At 55.1% G+C, this 21,423-nt stretch overlaps 1 protein-coding gene and 1 long non-coding RNA gene across 7 annotated transcripts in view; one reads left to right on the plus strand and one right to left on the minus strand.

The window, feature by feature from the left end:
- The window catches only part of LOC112645103 (uncharacterized), a 57,065-nt gene that overhangs the window by 32,431 nt on the left and 3,211 nt on the right, over positions 1-21,423 (minus strand). For all 3 annotated transcript variants that reach the window (XR_003126969.3, XR_003126970.3, XR_003126968.3), the window contains exon 2: positions 1,171-1,238. This is a non-coding gene — a long non-coding RNA (uncharacterized LOC112645103). The remainder of the gene's footprint in view (positions 1-1,170; positions 1,239-21,423) is intronic.
- Positions 1-21,423, plus strand: part of LRRC4B (leucine rich repeat containing 4B) — a 62,124-nt gene that overhangs the window by 26,396 nt on the left and 14,305 nt on the right. For 2 of the 4 annotated variants that reach the window (XM_025424137.3, XM_025424136.3), the window contains exon 2: positions 13,823-14,154. In XM_025424137.3, the coding sequence (XP_025279922.1) occupies positions 13,858-14,154 (297 nt within the window). In that variant the 5' untranslated portion in view covers positions 13,823-13,857. Of the gene's footprint in view, positions 1-10,933; positions 11,116-11,470; positions 11,596-13,822; positions 14,155-21,423 lie in introns of those variants that run through there. The other 2 variants (XM_025424135.3, XM_049108738.1) reach the window with 2 other exon arrangements.

The raw sequence follows: 21,423 nt of genomic DNA on the forward strand, positions 1-21,423 counted from the left end.
GAGGCATGTGTAGGCAGAGGTACTCGAGCACACACACACACACACACACACACACACTTATTCACTGGCAGCCAGAGACCCAGTTACAAACAGGGCTGCAGTACCCAGAGTCAGCCAGAGGCCAGGAGAAAGACCTGGAGTCGTGTACACCTACGACTCCACAGTCCCATCTTAACCCTCTGAACGGGGCCTGAGGCTGCAAGGAGCAGGGCAGGGAGAAGGAGAGGGTACACCAGAAGAGACACACACAGTCCTTCGCATACAGAGGCTCAGAGGGAGAGACAAAGGCAGCACCACACAGAGAATCCCGCTGGTCAGAGAGGCCCTCAAACATGATTGCCTCATGAACTCCCATGCACAAAGAGACACAAAGGGAGAGGTACGGAAGTGGCCTTGGAGCCCTGGGGATGCAGCCCCACATGCTGCTAATGCAGTAACAGAGCTGCACACAGTCAACACCCCCCCCCCCACCAGCCCAAGAGAGGGGCATAGGCATGTGCCGACTGGATATCCAGCCCTGCTGGACTCCTGTGCTCACGCTTAATGCACCCAAAGACAGTTGGAAGAATGTTCCCCAAGTCAGAGGACTTCTAGGGGTCTCCTTGCTGTCAGAGAAGACAATAGAATTAAGACAGCAGAAATCAGAGGGCCACTGACACATCTCTGGGAGGTGCGGGAGGCGGATGGGACCCTCTGGGCTTCTTCCAGTGTCCTGGCTCCATTCTCCTGCCACCTTCCTCATTCCTGTCTCCCCTCCTCCCCACCCCTGTGCTCACCTGCCTTGCCTGCTGGGATGGCAGCCCTCTCCATGATCCCATGATCCTGTAGCATCTTTCACCCTTCCCTGCCTCTGGCCAGGCATCTGTCATAAGGTGTCACTGGGACCTCCCATCTCTATCAAGCCCATTCCCCCATGACCTCTCCCCCTCCCCCAGCCCAGTGCCTCCTGCCCCCACCTCACCAGCTACACCTTGAAACTTATGCATCAGTCTTTCTTTCTCAAAGCCCATCTGCTGTGAAACCTGCCTCAGTTTCCACTCTGGGCTCAGCATACTGTCTCCTCCTCTGTGTCACTCTCCCTCACCTCCATCCACCCTGCCCCTCCAACCTCCTCCCTGCCTCCTGCAGCTTCTTCCCTGCACTCACCTTCCCACATTCCTGAGCACTTACCCTGCTGGCCTGTGGGCCGGGAGTGTTCTTTCCCCCAAGTGCTTTCCAAGTATTTCATATGTTGTTAACTTAAAAAAAAAAAAAAAAAAAAAAGGTGATTTCACATAAAAATCCATTCTCATCACAAGGAAAAAAATGTACTTATGCATGCTGATGGATGTTAGACTTACTGTGGTGATCATTTCACAAGTATCAAATCATTATGTTGTACACTTGAAACTCATACAATGTTCTATGTCAGTCACATCACAAAAAATCCAGATTATCAGCTTCTTTTGAAAAATTCTCCTTCTGGGTTAGCCATGGGCCATGCTCAGGTGCCAGTGGGCCACCACTCCCTATTCTCGTCCGTCTGTCTTACCTGCCCAGCTCCTGCCCGGCTCCAGCTCTGGCTCCATAGACAGCTGAGTTTTCAATCCTGGCTGTTTCCTCTCCTCGTGGCTCTTTTTTTTTTTTTTTTTTTTTCTTTTTTTTTTTTTGCCCTGTCACTCTCTCCTTGCTGCTTCTTCTCTGGGTTTCTTTCCAAAATCTGAGCCCCTCCGCCATGGGCTTTGCCTGCCTGTCCCTCTTGCCCCATCATCCCCCCACCCCTGGCAGTTTTGCCCTAGCTCAGAGGCCCTGCTTCAGCTAACCTGCCCCCTGCCATGCCAAAGTATAAATTCACAACCACATACACGGCACATACAAGTTCTCCACAGCCAGGGTCAGCTTCGAACCCACCCCTTGCAGGGCCCCTTGCAGGGTTCTAGACTCGGTGTTACAGCCTGTGCTGAGCTGGCTAACAGCTGGGGAGGGCCACAGACCCCACACTTGTCCCCCTAGTGTGGAACTGTAGCCCAGGCAGGGGTAGTTTCTCTGTGTGTTGGGGGACAGGTGAATATTTGGAAGTTCATCTGGTCCAGGTGTAGGTCCTAGAGGACAGGGGGCAGAGTGACAGGCCTGGGGCTCTGTTCTCAGAGGGGCTGCATTTGGCCCCACCTCCAGGTCGGGGTGCAGATGACAAGGGTAGCTGTTGGGCCATTACAGTGGTTGGGCCCAGCATTAGTTCCTCCAGCTTCACCCTTTCAGGCGGTAGGAGTGCATTTTCATTTCCTCTCTGGTGGTGTGGACACCTCCTCATCTCTGAGTTTAGGGCCCCTCCATCCTCACTGAACAGAAGCCCCTATCCCTTCCCTTACAGGTCTCAGAGAGTAGCGTGGCTCTGCCAGACAGGGGAGTGGCAAAAGAGCAAGAACAGTGGCAAAATGCCCCCTTGTTGCCTGGAAACCCACACGCGCAACTGTTGTCATGGCAGGTGGAGGCGGAGGGGCTGCATAGGAGGCCTGGGAGATGGGCTGGGAAGGGACCCTGCAGTTGGGGGTCAGGCAGGAGTCCATCCCAGGGGACCACTGGGTCCCCAAGAGGGCTGCCAAGTGTGAGAATGCTGGGCCCAGTAGGAAGTGGAAGCGTGTATATGACCCAGAAGAGGAGGAGAGAGGGAGGGAGGTGGAGCTGGGCCAGCAGCCCAGGCCACTCCCTTCCCATCTGAGCTGTTTCCCCAACGAAGCCCCCAGCCCACTCTCCTGCCTGGGGAGCTGAACTTAGGCTTTGGAGCATCTTGTTCAAACATGGAGACAAAGGTCAGAGAGCAGTGCCAGCCCCAGCTCTCCCGAGGGGCAAATCCCAGGCAGGAAATGCTGAGATTTGCCCTCCTCTTGCCTAGAACCCTCAAACACATGGCTCAAGATGATAAGAGCTAACATCCATCGAGAGCTTACCATGAGCCAGGCTGTGTGCTGGCATTCTGTGTGGATCTGTCCCATTTACTCCTCACGGTGGACCTCCAAGGGAAGCACAGTTGTCATCCCTAGTTGGACATACAGGGACACTGAGGCTCAGAATGATGAGGCCCCTTGCCCAATGTCAACAGCTGGGCAAGACGTGGCTCAGCTGGGACTGCAAACCCAGGCGTGGCACCCTGTAGATTGCTTCCCCCAGCTGAGACCACTGCTTTCCAGAGGGGAATGTGCATCCATAGGGCCCTCTAAGTAGAAATTGGGATTGCTAATCATAACAATAATCAGATTGTTAATAACAGTAGACTCACAGAAGGTTAGACTTTAAAAGAGACATTAGGGTTCCTGTAATGCAGGGACTCCCTGCCCCTTAGTCTTGTTCATGCCCCCAGGGGAAAGGACCCACCCACCTCGATTCTCACAGTGGGCTTTCCTTGCCAGGTACAGGGTGTCCAGTCCATGTCTAGCTGGTGGGGCAGGGACAGATTCCTCAGGTGATTCAATGGTCCCTCCACTCCCTGATAAATGATCCAGCCAGAAATGTTAGATTTACATATGGGAAGGGGGGAGATTGAGTCATAGAATGAGGAAGAGATTTGTTCTTCTGATCCAGTGAGAATAAATAACTTTTTAAAAATGATTTTATTTATTTATTCATTCATGAGAGACAGAGAGAGAGGGAGAGAGAGGTAGAGACCTAGGCAGAGGGAGAAGCAGGCTTCATGCAAGGAGCCCGATATGGGCTTGTCCAGATCCTGGGATCACGCCCTGAGCCAAAGGCAGGCGCCAAACCACTGAGCTACCCCAGGCATCCCAGAATAAATAACTTTTAACATCACTGTCATCTAAGTGCCCAGCACTGGACGTGTCACCATCAGTTCCCACCAAGCTGGGTGTCATTACACGGACAGAGCCTGGCAGGGACAGGAGGGAGACCACAGTGAGCAAGTGGCAAGTCAGAGTTTGAACCCAACTTTCCAGGACACCAGCACTCTTTCCAGCTCTCCATCATCCTAGAATGATGGTGTGATGGCACGGAGGAGGAGGAGGAGGATGTTCACAGTTAGAGAATCATTTCAGCGAGAGTTGTCTGTGTGCCAGGCACTGCGCCGAACCCATCACAGACATCAGACCAATGAGTCTTCACCACCCCTGAAGGAAGATTAGCTGTTTTCCCCATTTCACAGATGAGCAAACTGAGGCCCCAAGCACTGCTATCCCTTTCCAAGGCTCCATGGCTGGCAATTGTGGCAGTTGAGGTTCTCACCAGGGTCTAGCTCACCCTTAAGCACTCTCTTCCTCAGAGAAGTGGAGAGGGAGGAGGAGAGTTCGTGATTCATCCTGAAATGGAGTGCAAGGGTGCTCCAGGACCAGCAGCCCCAGGAAAGGAGGCCCCTCAGCTGCACCCAGACCGTCCCCACCCCCATCAGAATTTGCACTTCAGCAAGATCCCAGGTATCTGGACACACGTGGATGTCCGGATGTCCGAGAGACACTGCTCCAGTTTCAATGGTTTTCCACTCTTTATTACTTCTAGTGTACATCTCCCCGCCCCCCCTCAACTTTTTAAAGTTAGTTATGCAGTTAACTATAAGTTAGTATGTTAACTATAAAGATGGTTAGTTCTATCCTGAGGTAGAAAATGAATTGCAAAATTGCCCTTTCCGGGGTATAAGGGGAGAAGGAAACAGGGAGACCACAGTCAAACTGGCTTGCACTGCATTCCTCCCACCTGCAAACTCACCTCACACACCCCTGCCAGAGGCTTGCCAGTGACCTGTTTTGAAAACCTCCCATACCAGACCAGGCCCTAGGTCTCTCCCAAGTAGATTCGATTCAGCAGTGTGACACTGCCCACACATCCCAGAGCCTCACAGAATCACAGCGTGTACACAGAATACAGGGGCCTGGAGATCGAGCTTCCAACTTGGAGCGTGCCGGGTCTGGGTGTTCATGGGTACAGCAAGGATGTCACCAGGCCTCAGTATGCCCTTCCACTAAAGTGGAGCTCCTGTAGCTCCTTTTCTGCAGGCCTCAGATGACACAGGCAGAGCTGGCCTGGCTCCTGGGCCTCTTACCCGCAGTAAAGCTCATTTCTCCAGAGCTGATCTCCTTGGTTCCTGGAGGATCCCATAAGAGCAGAAGGACCCCGAGCTTTGGGGACTCAGGCAGAACCAGTTTCAAGCAGGACTGGGGTCCAGCCAGACACATGGGACAGCCGTATCAGTAGTTAGAATCACACTGTCCAATACCATAATCACTGCAGCCACAGCCACGTGTGGCCAGTGACATTTAGATTAATTTAAATTAAATTAATTCAATTCCTCAGTCACTCACCACCCAGCAAGTGCTCACTAGCCACACATGCTCATGGCTACCATAGTGGACGATATAGAGAGAGCATTTCCATAGTTGCAGAGCTTTCCTTTGGACAGCAACTCAGTAGATCATGAAACAGTTCTATACCAGCTGGCAGACAGCTGCTGCTGTCAGGCCTTCCTGTGTCCCTTAGCCCCTCGCCCTCCCAGCCCTTTGTCATGTGGTACCCTATTAATTCCCATTTCTCAGATGAGGAAATAGAGTGACAGCAAGGCTCCTAGCAGAAAACTGGCAGTCACACAGGGTTGGACCAGCCAGGCCTTGAGTCCTGCTTATCCTTGCTCATCACTTGCGAAGCCAGACCCTGTTCTGGGCCCCCTTGAGGAGCTTCATGAAACTCCTCAGCCCCTGAGTGTCCCCGAGGATCTGTTTTACAGAGGAGGAAACGAGAAAAGAAATGAAGGGGCTGGCCCAAGGCTTCACAGCCAGGGTCTGACCAGAGCCCTCCACCACTGCTCCCAGAACATCTGGAACATCTGGACTGCTGACCTAAGTGGAGTCGCCACATACCAGCCAAGGTTAGGGTTGGGGTCCTGGTCGAGAGGTCCCCTCTTGGTTCTCTTCCTCCACCCCTGGCGTCCTCTCCGGCCCTCTCTCCTCTCCGGCCCTCTCTCCTTTCCTGGCTTTTAGAATCTGACCCCAGATCTCTAAGGAGAACTTCGTTCCTCCCTCTGCCTCACCTCCTGCATTTCCTCCAAGTTCTGCCCCTTTTGCCAACTTGCTGTATCTTTTCATTGTCTCCCTCCTCTCCATCCCCAAAGCTCCAGCCATGGCCTCTGCCTCTTCCCCTGGACCCTTGGCCCAGCTCTTCCCCAGCCTTCAGCCTTACTCCAGTTCACTCAGAGGGGTCTTTCTCAGTCAGAGAGGACCCTGCCCCTTCCCTGCCTCAACATCGCCCCCCCCCCAGCACCCCTGCCTCTCAGCCAAATGTGGAGGTAGGACGTTTTTTGTGGCTGAGCTGGACCCCTGCAGCTCCCTCACTCCCACCTGCCTCTCTGGCCCCCAGGCCTTTGAATCCAGAAGTTCTTTGGCCCCTACACCTCACCAGCTTATCCTTCAGGTCTCAGCTTTGACATCCCCTCTTCCGACTCGCCTCCACTGGCTAGGGGCAGTGCTTCTCCTAGAGGTTCCCGGGACCCCACCCTGTGCTCACCGTCTCAGCCTTCGTGAGGCTCCCCTGTGGACCACTAACTCCCTACTGAGCAGCACGGGTCTCATTGGCCGCACCTACACCCAACGCCAGCGGGGGACCTGGCGGTAGGGGGCGCTCGCGCACTCGTTCTTCTTTCTGCAAGTGTCCACTGAGGCACCGTGGGGGCCTGCGTGTCCCAGGCACGGGGGACGCAGCAGTGAACAAGCCAGACAAACTCCCTGCCTGCCGAGCTCACCTTCTGGCGGGAGACAAACAATGGACGGAACAAATCGCTGTCTGTAGGGTACCTTCTGGCCCTCGGAGGGCTGGGCAGCAGAGGAAGTGCAAGTGCAAGAGGCAGGGGCGGGGGCAGGCGCGGGGCTAGGCGCGGGGCTAGAAACCCTGTCGACAAACGGAGACTCGCTCCAGGCAGCCAGGTAGAGGAGTGAACAGCTGGGCCAAACCTCCGAGGCTGCCTGGCGTCCCTGGGTCCCTGGCGTCGGAGCCTCCTGAGGCCAGTGTGGCTGGAGCATGGAGGGTGGGAGGTGAGGGCCAGTCAGTAAATATTTGTGAAATGAATGTAGGAAAGGCAGTGCCTCAGTGTGGGAAGTTGGGATAATCTTCCTCCTAGCAAGTCACCCACCCGCCCCTCCCGCCTTACTTTGCTGCTGGCCAGTGAGTGACCCACCCACTCTCTCCGGCTGGGGAGAGTCAAGGGCTGAGCCCCCTCCACCTGTTTCCTCAGCAGCAGCTCTGAGGAGCTTGGGCAGCCCTTTGCCCAGGGTTCCCCCATCTCAAAAGTTAGGGGACTGTCAATTCTCCAGGCTTTGGGGTTGCTTTCATTTGAAAAGTATTCAGGACAGGGACTGGCTCCAAGGGACACATGTGTGAAGTTGTTTCATCGTCCCCAAAGCCTGCTCTGCCCGTACCCTCCCCCCACTAACTTAACAGCTCCCAGCCTTGCGCACATGACAGGCATCCAGAGAGAGAAGTGTTCAGCTCTCTCTGGCTTTGATGTCTCTCCACCCTCCCGGCTCCAGGCTCCACTTCCGCCCCAGTCCCTCACAGTCGGGAAGTTCTTCTTTAGATCTAACCTCCATCCCTCTTGCTGCGATGGCAGTCAATTTCCTGTCTTTTCTCTCACCTTTTGAACTTCCCCCCCAGAAAAATGAGTATGCCTGACAGGAATGTTCCCTGCTTCCCTTTTCTCCTCACCCCACCTCCCCTGGGCCCCCAAGTTTCCGATCCGCCATCTGCCTGAATCCTCTCAGGCACAGTGCCCGAGATCTCTTGGGGCTTGGGCTGGGGAGGATGGAGAAGCTGGTGAGACCTCAGCCACACACCTTCCCCTGGTCCTCTTTTCCCTCTCAGGGTTTCTCTGCTCTCCTGCCCTTCTCATAGACTTCTGCTCTCTCCTGCCCCCTCACGTGGACAGTCGCGTGTCATGTGTGTCTCCAGCCCTCTGTCTTTGTTCCTCCGTCTGCCTCTGTCTCTGCCCTTTTCTGCCTTGCATGCCTCTTCTTTCTTTGGGGCCTCTTGCCTCTCCAGCTCTACTTCATTCCTCACACCAGGTAGGGGCAGAGAACAAGCAAGAGGCCTCTGCTGGAATGCGGGGGGTGAGAGAGGCAGCACAGTGACCTGGCCAGGTCCTGGGCTTTGTCCCAGCAGGGTCACGGACAGGCTGTGTGACCACCGGCCAGTGCCTTCAGCCCTCTGGATCTGCGGCTGCATCTGTAAACTGGACATGAGAATAGGCCACGGAGAGAAACCAGTGGCTGGAGGTGTGGGCAGTTCTTAGCACAGCAGTCGGCACATAGTGGATGCTCAGCGAACATGTTGCATCGTGGTGAGGGATGCACTGTGACAAGCAGAGGATTGCTGAGGACAGATCCCATGACCTCTGCCGGCAGGGTATGGAGCAGGGTAGGGTTGTCACGTTCTGCGCAGCAAGGATGAGGCTGGGCTGGCCAGAGGATGGGCATTGTTCAGTGCCCCCAAGGAACTTCCATGGGAATTGTGGGTGCTGTCCTGACAAGCTTGGGGCTCTCTGGGCCCTTTCTGCTCTGGGGACACTGACCAGGGAGGGGCCGTTACCTAGCTGTGCATGGCCCTGGGCAAGTGACTTTGTCTCTCTGAACCTCAACTTTCCTATCTGTGAAATGGGGTAAGAGTAGCCTCTCTCAGAGGGTCAATGGGAGAACTAGTTATTCCAAGTACAACACCTAGAATGGTGCCTGGGAAGTGCCAGGTACGTGGTGGACATTACCATTATTGGTGGTGATGGTATTCAAGGAGTTGATACCACTCAGATGTGTACTCCGTGCCCAGAAGAGGAAGGGCTAGCTGGCAGTCCTGTCATCTGTGTTGGAGGCATGTATCTGAGGACAGCTGGGGACAGGCATCTCCTTGGCACCCAGCAGTATTCAGGAGTATAGCTCACACAGGTGGTATCTGAGGTGCAACTCTCCGAAGAGCATGACATTTAGTGGGACACAGGAGCTGCTCTGGGGACCTGCTGTTAGGACTCTAAAGGATAATATCTGGGACCTGGCCATCCAGGTAGTGCTATGGCGTGGGCACGGGGCATCAAGCTGAAGGCGGTTGTGTTTGTGGCATATGGATGTGCCCCCTCCGTTGGGCAGGCCTCCTGGGATGGGAGGAGACCTCAGGATCGGGGATGGCTGAGATATAAGCTTGAGACATGCAGCAGTGTGTCCTGGCCTGGGGGTGCAGAGCAAGGGATATGGCTGGGTGAGTGTGTCTCTGAGTGACTGTATGAAGAAATGTGGTTAGTCTGTGACGAATAGACGAACAGCAATGATAACTTACTCGTGCATTCATTCATCCAAACTGTACAAAACAGATGCAGCACCTGCCCTCAGGGAGCTTACCCTCAAGTGTGGGCTTGTAAAAGGCCAGATGCTGATAAATATTATGTAGGAAAGTAAAGAAGAGAAGGTTTTGGAGAGGGGCAGGGTGCTATGTGATTTGAGTGATCAGGATGGCCTCACTGAGAAGGTGACATCTGATCAGAGGCATGAGAGAAGGCAGGCACAGACTGAGGACCCTCTGGGATCCAGATAGAGGGAAGAGCAAGAAGCGTATGCAGCCTGTTCTCAAAACTATGAAGAGGCCAGTGTGGCCTGAGGTCAGTGAGTGAACAGGAGAGAAAGCAAGGGCTGAAGTCAGAGAAGTAGCCCAGCCTGGGGAGAGAGGGCCTGGAAACCAAAGTGATGTCCCTTGCCACCTAGTGAGACTGGCCCAGCTGAGAGGCTGTGGAGCAGAGGAGGGGCAGAGTCTGACTTGGATGTTGACAGGACCGCCCCCTCCCCTGGCTGTCTGTGGGAACAGAATGGGAGGGAGGACAGAAGTGGGAGACCAGTGAGGAAGGACTCTGGTCTCAGAGGGAGATGGGGGTGGTGCTGGGAGGTGGCCTGGGGGTGCTGAATGAAAAGTGGCCAGATCTGCGTGTGTTGCAAAGGTAGAGGAAAGGTAGAGAGCAGCATTGCTGAGCATTTAGCTAGTCGGCCGCCAACAGCCCTATGAGGCCAATACTATTATTACCCCTGTCTCACAGCACCTTCTGCAGCTCAGAACAATGAAGTCACTGGCCTGAGATCACACAGCAAGGAAACGGCAGATGCAGGATTCAAACCCAGCCCCACTGGCACTTGATCCATGTACTCTACTGTAGCTACTTGTCTTCTGTAGCCTGTGGATGTCCAGGTTTTGAGTGTGGAGGTAGCGTTTGTCAGCATCTACACCAGTGTCTGCACGTAGTAGGGACTCAGAAAATCTTTCGGGGGGGGGGGTAGATGGGCAGATGAATGAATCCAGTAAATGAACGCGCTGCCCTGCCCATTTTGCAGAAGTGTACCGGGAGGCGGCCATCCGGATCTGGCTAAGGTCCAGGGGAGAGGGCTGCATCTGGGGCTGGGTTTCTTTGTGGCATGAATGGGGGCTGGCCCTTGGCTGAAGGACTGGGTGACGATGTTGTTGGCTCAGGTTCGCTGGTATATCAGTGGTGGGGGTGGGAGTAAAGGGCTGTGTGGTATGGTGAGGGGATTTGGGAGCTTCTGGGGTCCTGAAGGTAGCTCCTGCGGGGAGACTGTGCTCAGTAGTCTGCCCTTGGGCTGGGGGACAGGTGCAGGAGGGGTGGTTGTGGCCCGCGGTGTGGGGGGGTGGGGTCAGCAGCGGCCCAGCCCATTGTGCAGCGGAGTCTGTGCCACGAGGCTCGAGGCCGAGGCCGGGCTTGGCACAGCCCATACCCCCCCTCCCAGGGCAGCCCAGCCATCAACCTTCCTCCCCCGCTTCCCCCGACCTTCCCCTGCCGCCCAGAACCAATGGGTTAATTAGATAACGGAGCCTTTGATTAGCGGGGGAGGGGGAGGCCTCTCGGTGCACGGAAGGGGGTGCTGAAGAGGGAGGAGAGGCGCCCTCCCCGTTCAGAAGGAGAGAAAGAAGGAGGGAGGGGGTGGGGAGGGAGGGAGCTGAGGCACAGCTTGGCTCTGCACTGCCGTGTGACTAGAAATTGTAATCGCGGAGAAAGAGAGAGACAGAGCCTGGCCGGGAGAGACCAAGACAGACGGACAGACAGACAGAGAATCTGACCAAGACGGGCTCCCCAGCCACCGAGAGGGTGATGGGGACAGAGCCAGAGTGAGGAGGAGATGGAGGAGAAGGAGCGAGGGGGCCTGGTCTTCCCGAGGGAGGCGAGACAGTGAGGGGGAGCCTGCAAGGGGGGGCTGGGGCCAAGGAGGTGGACAGGGACAAGGCCAGGGGACTGGCAGAGAGGAGGAGGGGTCCGGGGGCCGTGAGGGAGAGAAGAGAGGCTGGTGGTTGGGGGAGAGTGGAGGTAGAGGTGGGGGTGGGGGTAGGAGATTGGAGGAGGCCAGCAGGGAGGGGAGGAGGAGACCGCTGCAGTGGCCTAGCCGGGCCTTCCCGGGGTGGGAAGGGCGACCGGCGAGGAGGGGGGGGCGCGGGGAGACCCAAGAAGCCCCTGCGCCCCCCCCAGCACAACCTCGAAGGAAGCCCTGGAGAACTGGGGAGACAGAGCCCCCCCGCCGCCGCCGGCTGGAGGCATGTGGAGGGGGGGGCCTGGGGCCCAGGGAGAGGCCCAGCGGAAGCGGAGCCACTGGGGTGAGTGTCCCTCACTGTGGGGTGGGGGACAAGGACGGAGATGGCTGAGGGCAAGGAGGGAAGGGGCGGGAGGCCCAGCCGCTGCAGAAGCTGGGATGCGGGGGGAGGGATGGAGGCTGGCTGCTGGAGAGATGGTGACAGATGCAGAGGGAGAGACGCGGCAGCCGGCCTCAACCTCGGGTGGCTGCTGCGGGCATCCTGGCCTGTGGGTCCCTCAGCTGCAATTTCTGTCCCCCTTGAGCAGCACCGGCTCCCCAGGCTTGAAAGGTGTGGGCTGGGTCATCTCCAGCCTTAGGAGGTGGGAAGGGAATGGTGGGTGCAGGATGAAGACCAGCATAGACCTCCCCGTTGCACTTGGGAAGCAAAGACCCCACTGTGCTCACATGACTCGCAGATAGAGACGCACACGCCCCCCCCCCCAGCTCCCCTTGGAGAAAAATGAGTCCAGGATACAGACTCAGAATCCACCCCTCCCCCCCTCTTCCCTCTGTCCCTCTGTCCCTGTGTCTCTCTGTCTCCCTGTCTCCAGCTCTGGCTCTCACACATGCATTCAGGCACACAGACTACGCACACACATTTTTATCTGAGTTAAAATGATCTTGAACACTGCAGGAGGAGGAAGTGAGTGTGTGTGTGTGTGTGTGTGTGTATGCGAGCACGCGCACGCTCACAGGGACGCACATGTACTCGCGCACTGGGCAGGTAGGGGGGTGGCCCTGTGTCTGTGGGTCTGAGAGTCCGCTGTCAGTGGGCCTGACAGTGTGCCCGTGTCACTGATGTGGCTGTGCATGTGTGTGCAGACCACCTCCCTCTCCCCATCACTAGTGGGGAACTCGAGTTGGAGCTGGAGCAGAGCCTGCTGATGTGGGTACACTTGCGTGTGTACTTGAGATGCTGCGTGGAAGGGAGAGTAGACCTAGGGCCACAGTCCCCCTCTGCCACCACCTGGCCAGTTCTGTGCGCGATGGAATGAGCTGCCCCCCTCCTAGAGCCTCAGTGTCCTGTTTGTAGATTGGGCGTCCCAACAGCTTCCCGGTTTCTGTGAGGCTTAAATGAGAACACAGTGTGTGCAGAGTCTGGGGCCGAGAAAGGGCTCACCCTAACGCAGGAGCTATTATTGTAGCTCTTGCCATTGTTGTGATGGTCCGCGGGTCCTCTTTGGTAGGATCCTAACCCCACCCCGCCCACTCGCCACCCAGAGCTCTGCCCCAGCCCCTTCCCCTTCAGCTGCCCAGCACCAACCCGGCAGGCAGCCAGCGGCTGGCTCGAACCCACCAGACCTGCCTTCCACACGGGCACCTGCAATCCCAGGGCCAGTGGGGGTGGGGGCTGAGGGTGTGGCCATCCCAGACCCCCCTTGGCCACCTCCCCACCCTTGTCTTCTCCAGTCTGCTCCCTCCCACCCACGCGATGCCTCCTAGCCTCTCCTGCCCATACCTTACCTCCACAGTCACCTTGTCTGGCACCCTACCTTCTTCAAGTTCCTCCTTTGAGTCTAACTCAGATCTCTGGCTGCTGTGAGGCCCGTGGCTGGCTGGGCCAGAGGGGTGACCACAGTCTGAAGAGCAGCCTGTGGCTGGGCCTCCAGTGGAGGGTGTTTGGTGCCGCTGGGAAACTTGCCTCTTGCAATCACTCCTGGGCAGGCAGGGAGCTGGGTGAGGGGACAGGAGGTCCTACAGGCAGTGAGGGGACCTGGATGGACCTGTGAGGGAAGCCAGAGTCCAGGCGGCAACGCCCCCTCCCCTCACCCCCTACCCCGCCAGACTTCCCGACCTGGCAACCTGGCATGCCACCCTTCCTCTGTCCCTTCGTCTGTTTGTCTCTCTTCTTCTCCCTCCATCTCTCTTTCTCTACCTTTCTGAAACCATGCAGAGAACTAAGTTTTAAATCTGACTGACTTCTCCATTCCTGGCCAAGTGCCTTGGGTAGCCTTTCTCTCCCCACCCCACCTCTGTCTCCATTGTCAGTTCTGCGAAATAGGTATAATCTTTGGGTCAGGAATGACATGAGACAGTGCAGGAGGGCAGGGCTAGCCCCTCTCTCTGCCTCCTTCAGTGGTGGGTTGTCCCTCCATGGGGCTGAGGGAGCCCCGCGCTTTGGGTCCTGAGCAGAGCAGGGTGGGGATGGCAGCATCGGTGGCAGAGAGCTGCCTGGGGGTGGGGAAGCCAGGGTGCCACACAGGGTCCCTGTCCCTCACTGAGCCTCTCCCTCTCTCTCCCCACAACAGCCCCCCGGCGCCCACGCGGAGCATGAACATTGAGGATGGCGTGCGCCCGCAGCTCCCCGTGCCCCCCACTGCCGCCCGGTAGGATGTCCTGGCCCCATGGGGCCCTGCTCTTCCTCTGGCTCTTCTCCCCACCCCTGGGAGCCGGCGGGGGCGGCGTGGCCATGACGTTGGCAGCCGGAGGGGGCTCCCCGCCGGCCACCTCCTGTCCTGCGGCCTGCTCCTGTAGCAACCAGGCCAGCCGAGTGATCTGCACGCGGAGAGAGCTGGCTGAGGTCCCAGCCAGCATCCCTGTCAACACGCGGTACCTGAACCTGCAGGAGAATGGCATCCAGGTGAGCTGGGCCGGCAGCCAGTGGGGGTGGGGGGGCACACAGGTGGGGAGTAGTGGTAGTGCACAGGTGGTGGCTGGGTTCCTCCTGCTTGAGCTTTGGGTGTTCCCTCCAGCTCTTCATGGCCGTCCCTTTGGTACTTATGAGGTTCTATTTTCATCCTATTAACTTGATCTCAGCCTGTCTGGGTTTTCTCCAGCGAGGCTCCCTGTCTTGTGCCAGCCTGTTGGGCCTCTGGGAAGGACCACCTGCCTGCCTTCCACAGCTCAGGACAGGCAAGCCCTTGACCTGGCCCCCGACTCACTCGCACAAGGCATCTGTGTGCTCTGCAAGGCTACACCCACTGCAGGGCCTTGGGCTTGTGAGGGCATGACTCTGTGCCTCTGTTTCTTCATCTGAAAAATGGGGATGACAGAGGACCTGCCTCAAGGGACTGGATGAGGGCTGATGGGTTTCATACTTGTCAGGGACTTATAATCTTTTGTCACCTGGCAAGCACTAATCTGCTGTGCAGTGCGGAGCTCATGTGCCCAGAGGTGGTGTGACATTTGGAGATCTCAGCACTCCCACATGCCTAGTCCCATGTCAACACATGGCTGGTGCTCCAATCGGACACTTGCCACCTGATTAATTGAGACTGTGACTAAGGTGGACTATATACGATGCTGTGAGGGCAGAGGTGCTTTTTTAAAGCAGGGTCTCTCTTCTATTCTATTGGCATTTGGGGCCTGATTGTCTCTGGTTGTGAGGGCCATCCTAAGTGCTGTAGGATGTTGAGCAGCATCCCTGGCCACGAGATCCTAGTAGCACCTTCCCCCACTTTCCAAAATGTCTCCAGATGTTGCTAGATATTTGGGAAAACAGAGGGATTGCCCTAGTTGAGATCCACCATTTTAAAGGCATGTGGTCAGTGCCCCACACCATGCAAGCCTCTCCGAACCCTGGCGCATAAAGCCAAGAGAGGAGAGGGCTCCTGTGTGATGTCCCAGGCCCCTGGGAGCTAACATTTTCCTTCTCCATGGCACTTCCTGGTCTGTCCCTGGAAGGGGAAGGGGTCAGTGTCTCCCATCTCACTGTCCTGGGAATGGGTTCCCCTCTGCAGAAGAGGGAGGATCTTTTAGGGGCACAGTGCCAAGGGGGCTGCCGAAGTCAAGAAGGCCGTCCTGGGTGGCTACAGGGCAAGGACCCAAGCCAGAGCTAGGGTCCAGAGACAAGGGACCTTGTCCCATTGCCCCATCCCTGCCCCCTCCGGCTCCAGGCCCGCCTCCCAGTGTGCCTGGAGTCCACCCTACATTCTCAAGCACTGGTTTAAGCTGACCTGCCCCTGACTCCCAGAAGGGGGCCAACACCCTCACTTCATTCTCCCCGTACACACCTTTGTTCTCTGGACACTGTCTGTCCCTCTCCATCCTTTATTTTACTCCTGTGGCGATCAATACGTGGTACCAGCGCCAGCTCTGTGCCCAGCCCTGTGTTAGGTCATGACCAGGATGGGCAGGACCCTTCCCTGCTCCTGGGTGGCTTACCTTGCAGAAGGGAATAAACCATGAACAAATGGGATGGCACATTACCAGAAAGGGAGATGTTAGAGCGTCAGGAGGTACATCTGTGCTCTGGGGCTACTGAGCCCACCCCACCAGCAGCCCAAAGCCACGGCAGTGTATCCTCGATAGAACTGGCCCGTTTTCTCTTTGGGGAGTTCAGTGAACAATTCAGTCCAGCAAACATTTGCTGAGCTCTGCATGAGGCTCCACCCATAGACTCATAATGGCAACCCCAGCAACACTTCCCCAGCCCTGCCAGCTCCTACCCGCATGCCCAATCGAGCCTCCCAGTGGCCACTGAGGGGTGCTTACCTCTGCCTAGAACCCTCTGAAGGTTTTTGGACTCTGGAATGAAGTCCAGGCTCTTTATTGTGTCTTTATTGTGTCTCAAATTCTATATGGCTCAGCTCAGGCTGCCAGCCTCAAAGTTGACACCAGGTGCCCTCCCAGGGCTGAGCAGTTCTTCAGGCTACACTTCTGCCTGAATACGCCCTTGAGTCCCGCCCTTGAGACTCCCTTCACCACCTTCCAATCTGGGCCCACAGCTTCCCCTTCCAGACATCCGTGCCCTTGCCCTGGACACTTGTGTTTGTTAAATATCTCCTGGTTGGCTTCTTGGTAGGGAGCAGTACTCTAGGACAACCAGCCCTGCACCCTCCCCCCACCTGCATCCTAGACATAGGCATGATAAGTAAATGGCATGTGTTCAGGATGCGGAGGGCTGTGGGGAAAGGGAACAGATGGGGGAAGGGGATGGTGGGTGCAGGAGGAGGGGTGGTTGGCTGCAGCTTTAAAGATATGAGGTGAGGATGGCCTCATGGAGAAGGTGACATTTGAGCGATAAAGGTGGAGTCTTGCAGAAGGGCATTCCAGGTAGGGAGGACCGCAAGTGCAAAGGCCCTGGGGTGGGAGCCTGCCTGGTGTGTGGGAGGAACATCAACAGGGCTGGTGTGACTGGAACAGAGGGAGCCAGGGGAGAGGATGAGAGGTGAGGGCAGAGTGGCAGATCCTGTAGGGCCTCATGGTCATGGGAAAGACTTGGGCTCTTCTCTGAATGAGACAGGAACCAGGGGAAGCTCTGAGTAGAGGGCAGACAGGCTCCTGATGTGGTTTCTCTGGCTGAGATGTGAGAGGCCTAAAGAGCACATGGATCCAGCACCAGGGGGCCTAGGTCTGAATCCCAGATCTGCTGTTTCTCTGTTGGTGCAGAGTTCAGGGAGAGAAATGCTGGGAGCTCGGCTGGGACCAGGCTGGTTGCAGTGGAGGTGGTGAGAAGTGGGCAGATTCTGGGTCTGTTTTGAAGGTAGAGACAACAGGATTTTCCAGTAGAGTGGGTGTGGGAAGAGGGAAGAGAGGATGACTCCCAGGTTTTAGGTCTGAGCTGGCCCCTTTGCTTGGGCCTGTTTGCTTGTGTGTCTGTCACCCCGTCTCCCAGTCCCCTGGCCTCCAGACTTTTGATCCACATCCGTGTCAGGATGTCCACAGGAGCCCCATGGACGTAGGTGAACTTATTTATAAGTCATGTGCAGGTCTGCTATAGCCATGTGTCAAGTGCACTGTGAAACACCCACTTTTGTGTGTGCTTGTACCCCTACCCCAGAAGCCACCGAGCCCCCAAACTGCCTGTTCCCCCAGGGCGGAGAGTGTCCTGTCCACAAGAGTGCACACTTGTGAACTTTCAGTGGAACTGGTCTCCCTCAGGGACACCTTGCTGGTGGCAGGGGGAGGGGTGCTGCCAAGGGAGCCATCAGGGGAGCTTGACGAAGTACCATTTTAATTATCCAAATAAAAAAATGAAAAAAAGTCATCCCTAGTCCCACCACCTAGATATAAATAACTCCTGTTTATATTTTATTTTAAAGCCTTCCTGGCTCTTCTCTGTGCCCATGTAAATGGCTGTTTAAATTATTTATTACAAAATGAATGCAAATTAATTTAGAAAAACTAGAAAATACACCTAAGTTAAAACACAAGGACAAAAGCCAAGAGGAATTTGACAAACAAGTGACTCCCATTAGTACCTGGTGTCTTTCCATTCCCATCCTCTCCACGCAGGCCCTCGGTGTGTGCCCCGTGGGCAGCACTGGTCAACACATTTCTGGCTTTTTTTTTTTTTTACATTTGGAAAAAAAAAATTAAATCACATCATTTTATACCGGTTGGCAGCTGCCTTTAGACACCTGAGAGGGTAACACAAACATCTTTCTCCCTGGCACTAACATTCGTCTAAAATGTCAGTGTTAATGATCCCAGGATCCCAGCGCATAGACCTTCCTGTTACTTCACTAGGTCCCTTCTTTCCAAGGTTTTAACTGATAGAAACAACACTGCGGTCAACATCCCTGGTGCACATTCTTGGAACTTTCCGGATTCTGCCGATGGGATAAATTCCTAGAAGTAGAATCTCAGGGTCAGAGGGAAGATAAGAGAGGCGCTGCCTTACAAGTGCTGGGTGTCCTGCTCATTTGAGTGCTGTCCTCCCTCACAATGGCTGGTACTTCCCCTTCCCCCAAACTTGCGTGGGAGTGTATATATGTACACGCACACACACATATACACACATACACACATGCTTTCACACATGGGTATGCACAGACACCAAAGCCACATAGAAATGGCCTGAGTTCTGGGGATCTGAGAGCCTCCCCTGTCCTATCTGTGGTCACTTGCTCCACACAGATGGTCATTCCCATGGGGATGGGGACCTCACCCCCCTCCCCACTGTACACTCAGCACATGGAACAGAGCCTGGTGCACAGTCGATGTTCAGCAGATATTTGTCTAGGGAAGGGAGGCCAGCTCCTGAACTCCCACCTTGGGGACTTAGCATTGTGTGTGTGTGTGGAAGCGTGGGGTGCACGCGCGCACGCGCACACGTGCACAGAAGGAGGGATCCCTGCAGTGCCTGTGAGAACCAGGGGCAGCCCTGAGTTCCCTTCACCTTCCCTAGGAGCCCGGGCACAGGAAGTGCAGGGGGCTAGAGACACTCCAAGTGCCCTGAGTGCCTGCAACAGCCTCTCTAGAACAGTGGCATCCATCTTTGGGGAGGGTTAAAACACCATTCTGGAACACGACAGGGACAGCCTGTGGTGGAAGTGGTTGTTTTAATGCCCTTCATGAGCAAAATGATTTTTAACTGTCTGCAATTTTCTATGGCCCCCCAAATTGTTTCTGAGATGGGACAAGGGTGTGCAAGCCCAGAGCCTGCAGAGATACCTTCTAGGCAGAGGCCTGGAGACTCCCTTTCCCTCTACCGCACAGCCCTGAGGCCATTCAGGCCACCTGCCATGGCCCTCACACAGCCGCCTAGGACAGGCCTACTCCTCCATCTCCTTGGCTCAGCCTGCTCCTCCTCCATGAGGCCTCGCTCTATCTCCCTCCTTCACTGCCTTGTACCCTGGTCCTGAATCTGTTCCCCTCCTCCCCAGAGCCAGCCATCCTAATGTGTTTACTGTGGATCTTTCTGCTTGTGTGTGTTCTTGCAAAATGCTTATTGTTGCTTTGTGTGCATGTATTTTTAATTTATGTAAATGAAGCTGCATTATAGATGGCTTTCTTTGTCTCACTGTTTTCACTCAGCCTGGGTTTTTAAGAGCCATCCACATTGGGATGTGTGTGTGTGTGTGTGTGTGTTGGTGTGTGTTGGGAGTGTGTCTACTCTGCTGCAGAATTGTCCTTGATGGGTGCCCCCTACTTCCTGTCCCCCACCTCTGAGTCAGGACAGACCCCAAGGAGGCCTGGAGCTACCTCCACCACAAATTCTCTCTGGGGACCCCTTTAGGAGCTGTGTGATAACATCTTTGACATATACACCAGGGCGAATCGCCGGGTCAGAGGTCATGCATATATATACTTAACCTCACAAAGTACACCAAGCCATGGAGCTTCCAGGGAGCTGCCCAGGGTCATGTGGGCTCTTGACAAGGAGAATGTGCTTCTGTCCTAAGAAACCAACCCACCCACCTAAAAGAAGTGCTTGGAGGTGTTTCAGAGAGTGAGGTCAAAGGATGCCCCAAGGGCCAGAGGGTGGAAGCATCATTGAAGCGAATTGTGCACTCTTTCAATGGAATGTCATATGTCTACTTAAAACATAGTTTCGAAGAATATCAAATGACACAGGGAAATGCTTAGACTATGATACGGAGCTTTCAAAGGATGCAAGTAGGACGTCCCACTTGGCTCAGGGCGCGATCCTGGAGACCGGGGATCGAATCCCATGTCGGGCTCCCGGTGCATGGAGCCTGCTTCTCTCTCTGCCTGTGTCTCTGCCTCTCTCTCTCTCTCTCTGTGACTATCGCAAATAAATAAATAGATAAAATTTAAAAAAAAAAAAAAACTGCACCAAAAACAAAAATAAACTCAGGGACCACCCCGAAATGTTAGTACTGCCTTTCTGTTTACACTAGTGTTATGGAAGAATTTCTTCTTTTCACTTTCTCTGGCATCTAAATTTTCTTCAGTGAGGGTACCTAGTACTTTTTGCAATCACGGGAAAGTTATACTTAATATGTACGAAATGTTCTGCAAACTGAAGACAAAAGTCTGTACTGCGATTTGCTCTCCTGCCCCCAGAGAAAGAAAGGGAATAGAAAGAGAAATTTGCAGAGCATTTACCCTGAGCCGGGGGAGTTGGGGGTGCTTCCCCCTCCACCACTTGGACCTCTTTATCCACATGAGGACAGGATTACTTCCCCATTTCACGGAAATACAATGAGACAGCCCCTCCCCAGGTTTCTCACTTTTGAGCCTCACACACAGAATCCCTTGTCGTATCCCATAGCCACAGTGCTTCCCTTTTTGCCCCTTTTTTGTTGGATGTTATCCTGTCCGATGAAGTTATCACGAAGTCTTCATCCATTTCCTACTGATGGGCATTTGGATTGTTTCCAGTTTGGGGCTTTTCCTTGGCCCGACTTTAGATTTAGAATCTTTCTGAGCCGAAGCAAGCAGAGTGGGATTCCTTCCTGTTTGTGCTGTGGGCTGGAACACGAGTGGTGCCCAGGGTGCCTCGGTCTCAGGCCTGACCACACACCCCTGGGACTGTCAGTGATCTAACTCCAGAAAGGATAGCACATGCCACATGTCACAGGTGGTGGAGCCCGATGCCATCAGAGCTCAGTTCCCCAGCTGTTCCACCTGTTACCTTCCCCGATGGAGCCTCACTGAGAACTTTCCAGGACAAGACTCCACCGGCCTCTGGCCTCCTGCACCTCTGGGCCCTCACACTGACCCCTTCCACTCTCACTTGGCTCAGCACCTTCAACGCTTGACGTTCTCTCTTTCTAGAATGCTCTTCCACTCTCCCCTTCATCTGCTTAGCACTAGCACTTATGATTGTGGGGGACAGTTGAGGTTTGACTTATAACTCTTCCTGAGACATGTTATTGAAACTGTCTGGGCCTCAGTTTTGTCATCAGTGAAATGGGGATAATAACATAGAGCTGCTGGAAAATTAAATGCCTTCATTTCTCGGACAAGCATGTACTGAGTGCCACTGTGTGCTAGGCGCTCTCAGATGCCCTGGGGATGCAGCATCACATGAGGCAGTGTATATATACTTGATCATGAGGACTTAGCAGGGGACCCTGGAGAGTGGCCTGCTGCTGAGCAGCTCTAGTGAGTGTTGACAGTGAGACCTCTGTCACAGTCACCCTGCTCTTTCTTGACTCAGGGCAATGTCTCAGCCTCAGAGGCACCTTCCTTGAAACCCTAGCCAGGTCAAGGCCCC

The sequence above is a fragment of the Canis lupus genome, chromosome 1 (assembly GCF_003254725.2).
Source record: "Canis lupus dingo isolate Sandy chromosome 1, ASM325472v2, whole genome shotgun sequence".
Lineage (NCBI taxonomy): Eukaryota > Metazoa > Chordata > Mammalia > Carnivora > Canidae > Canis > Canis lupus.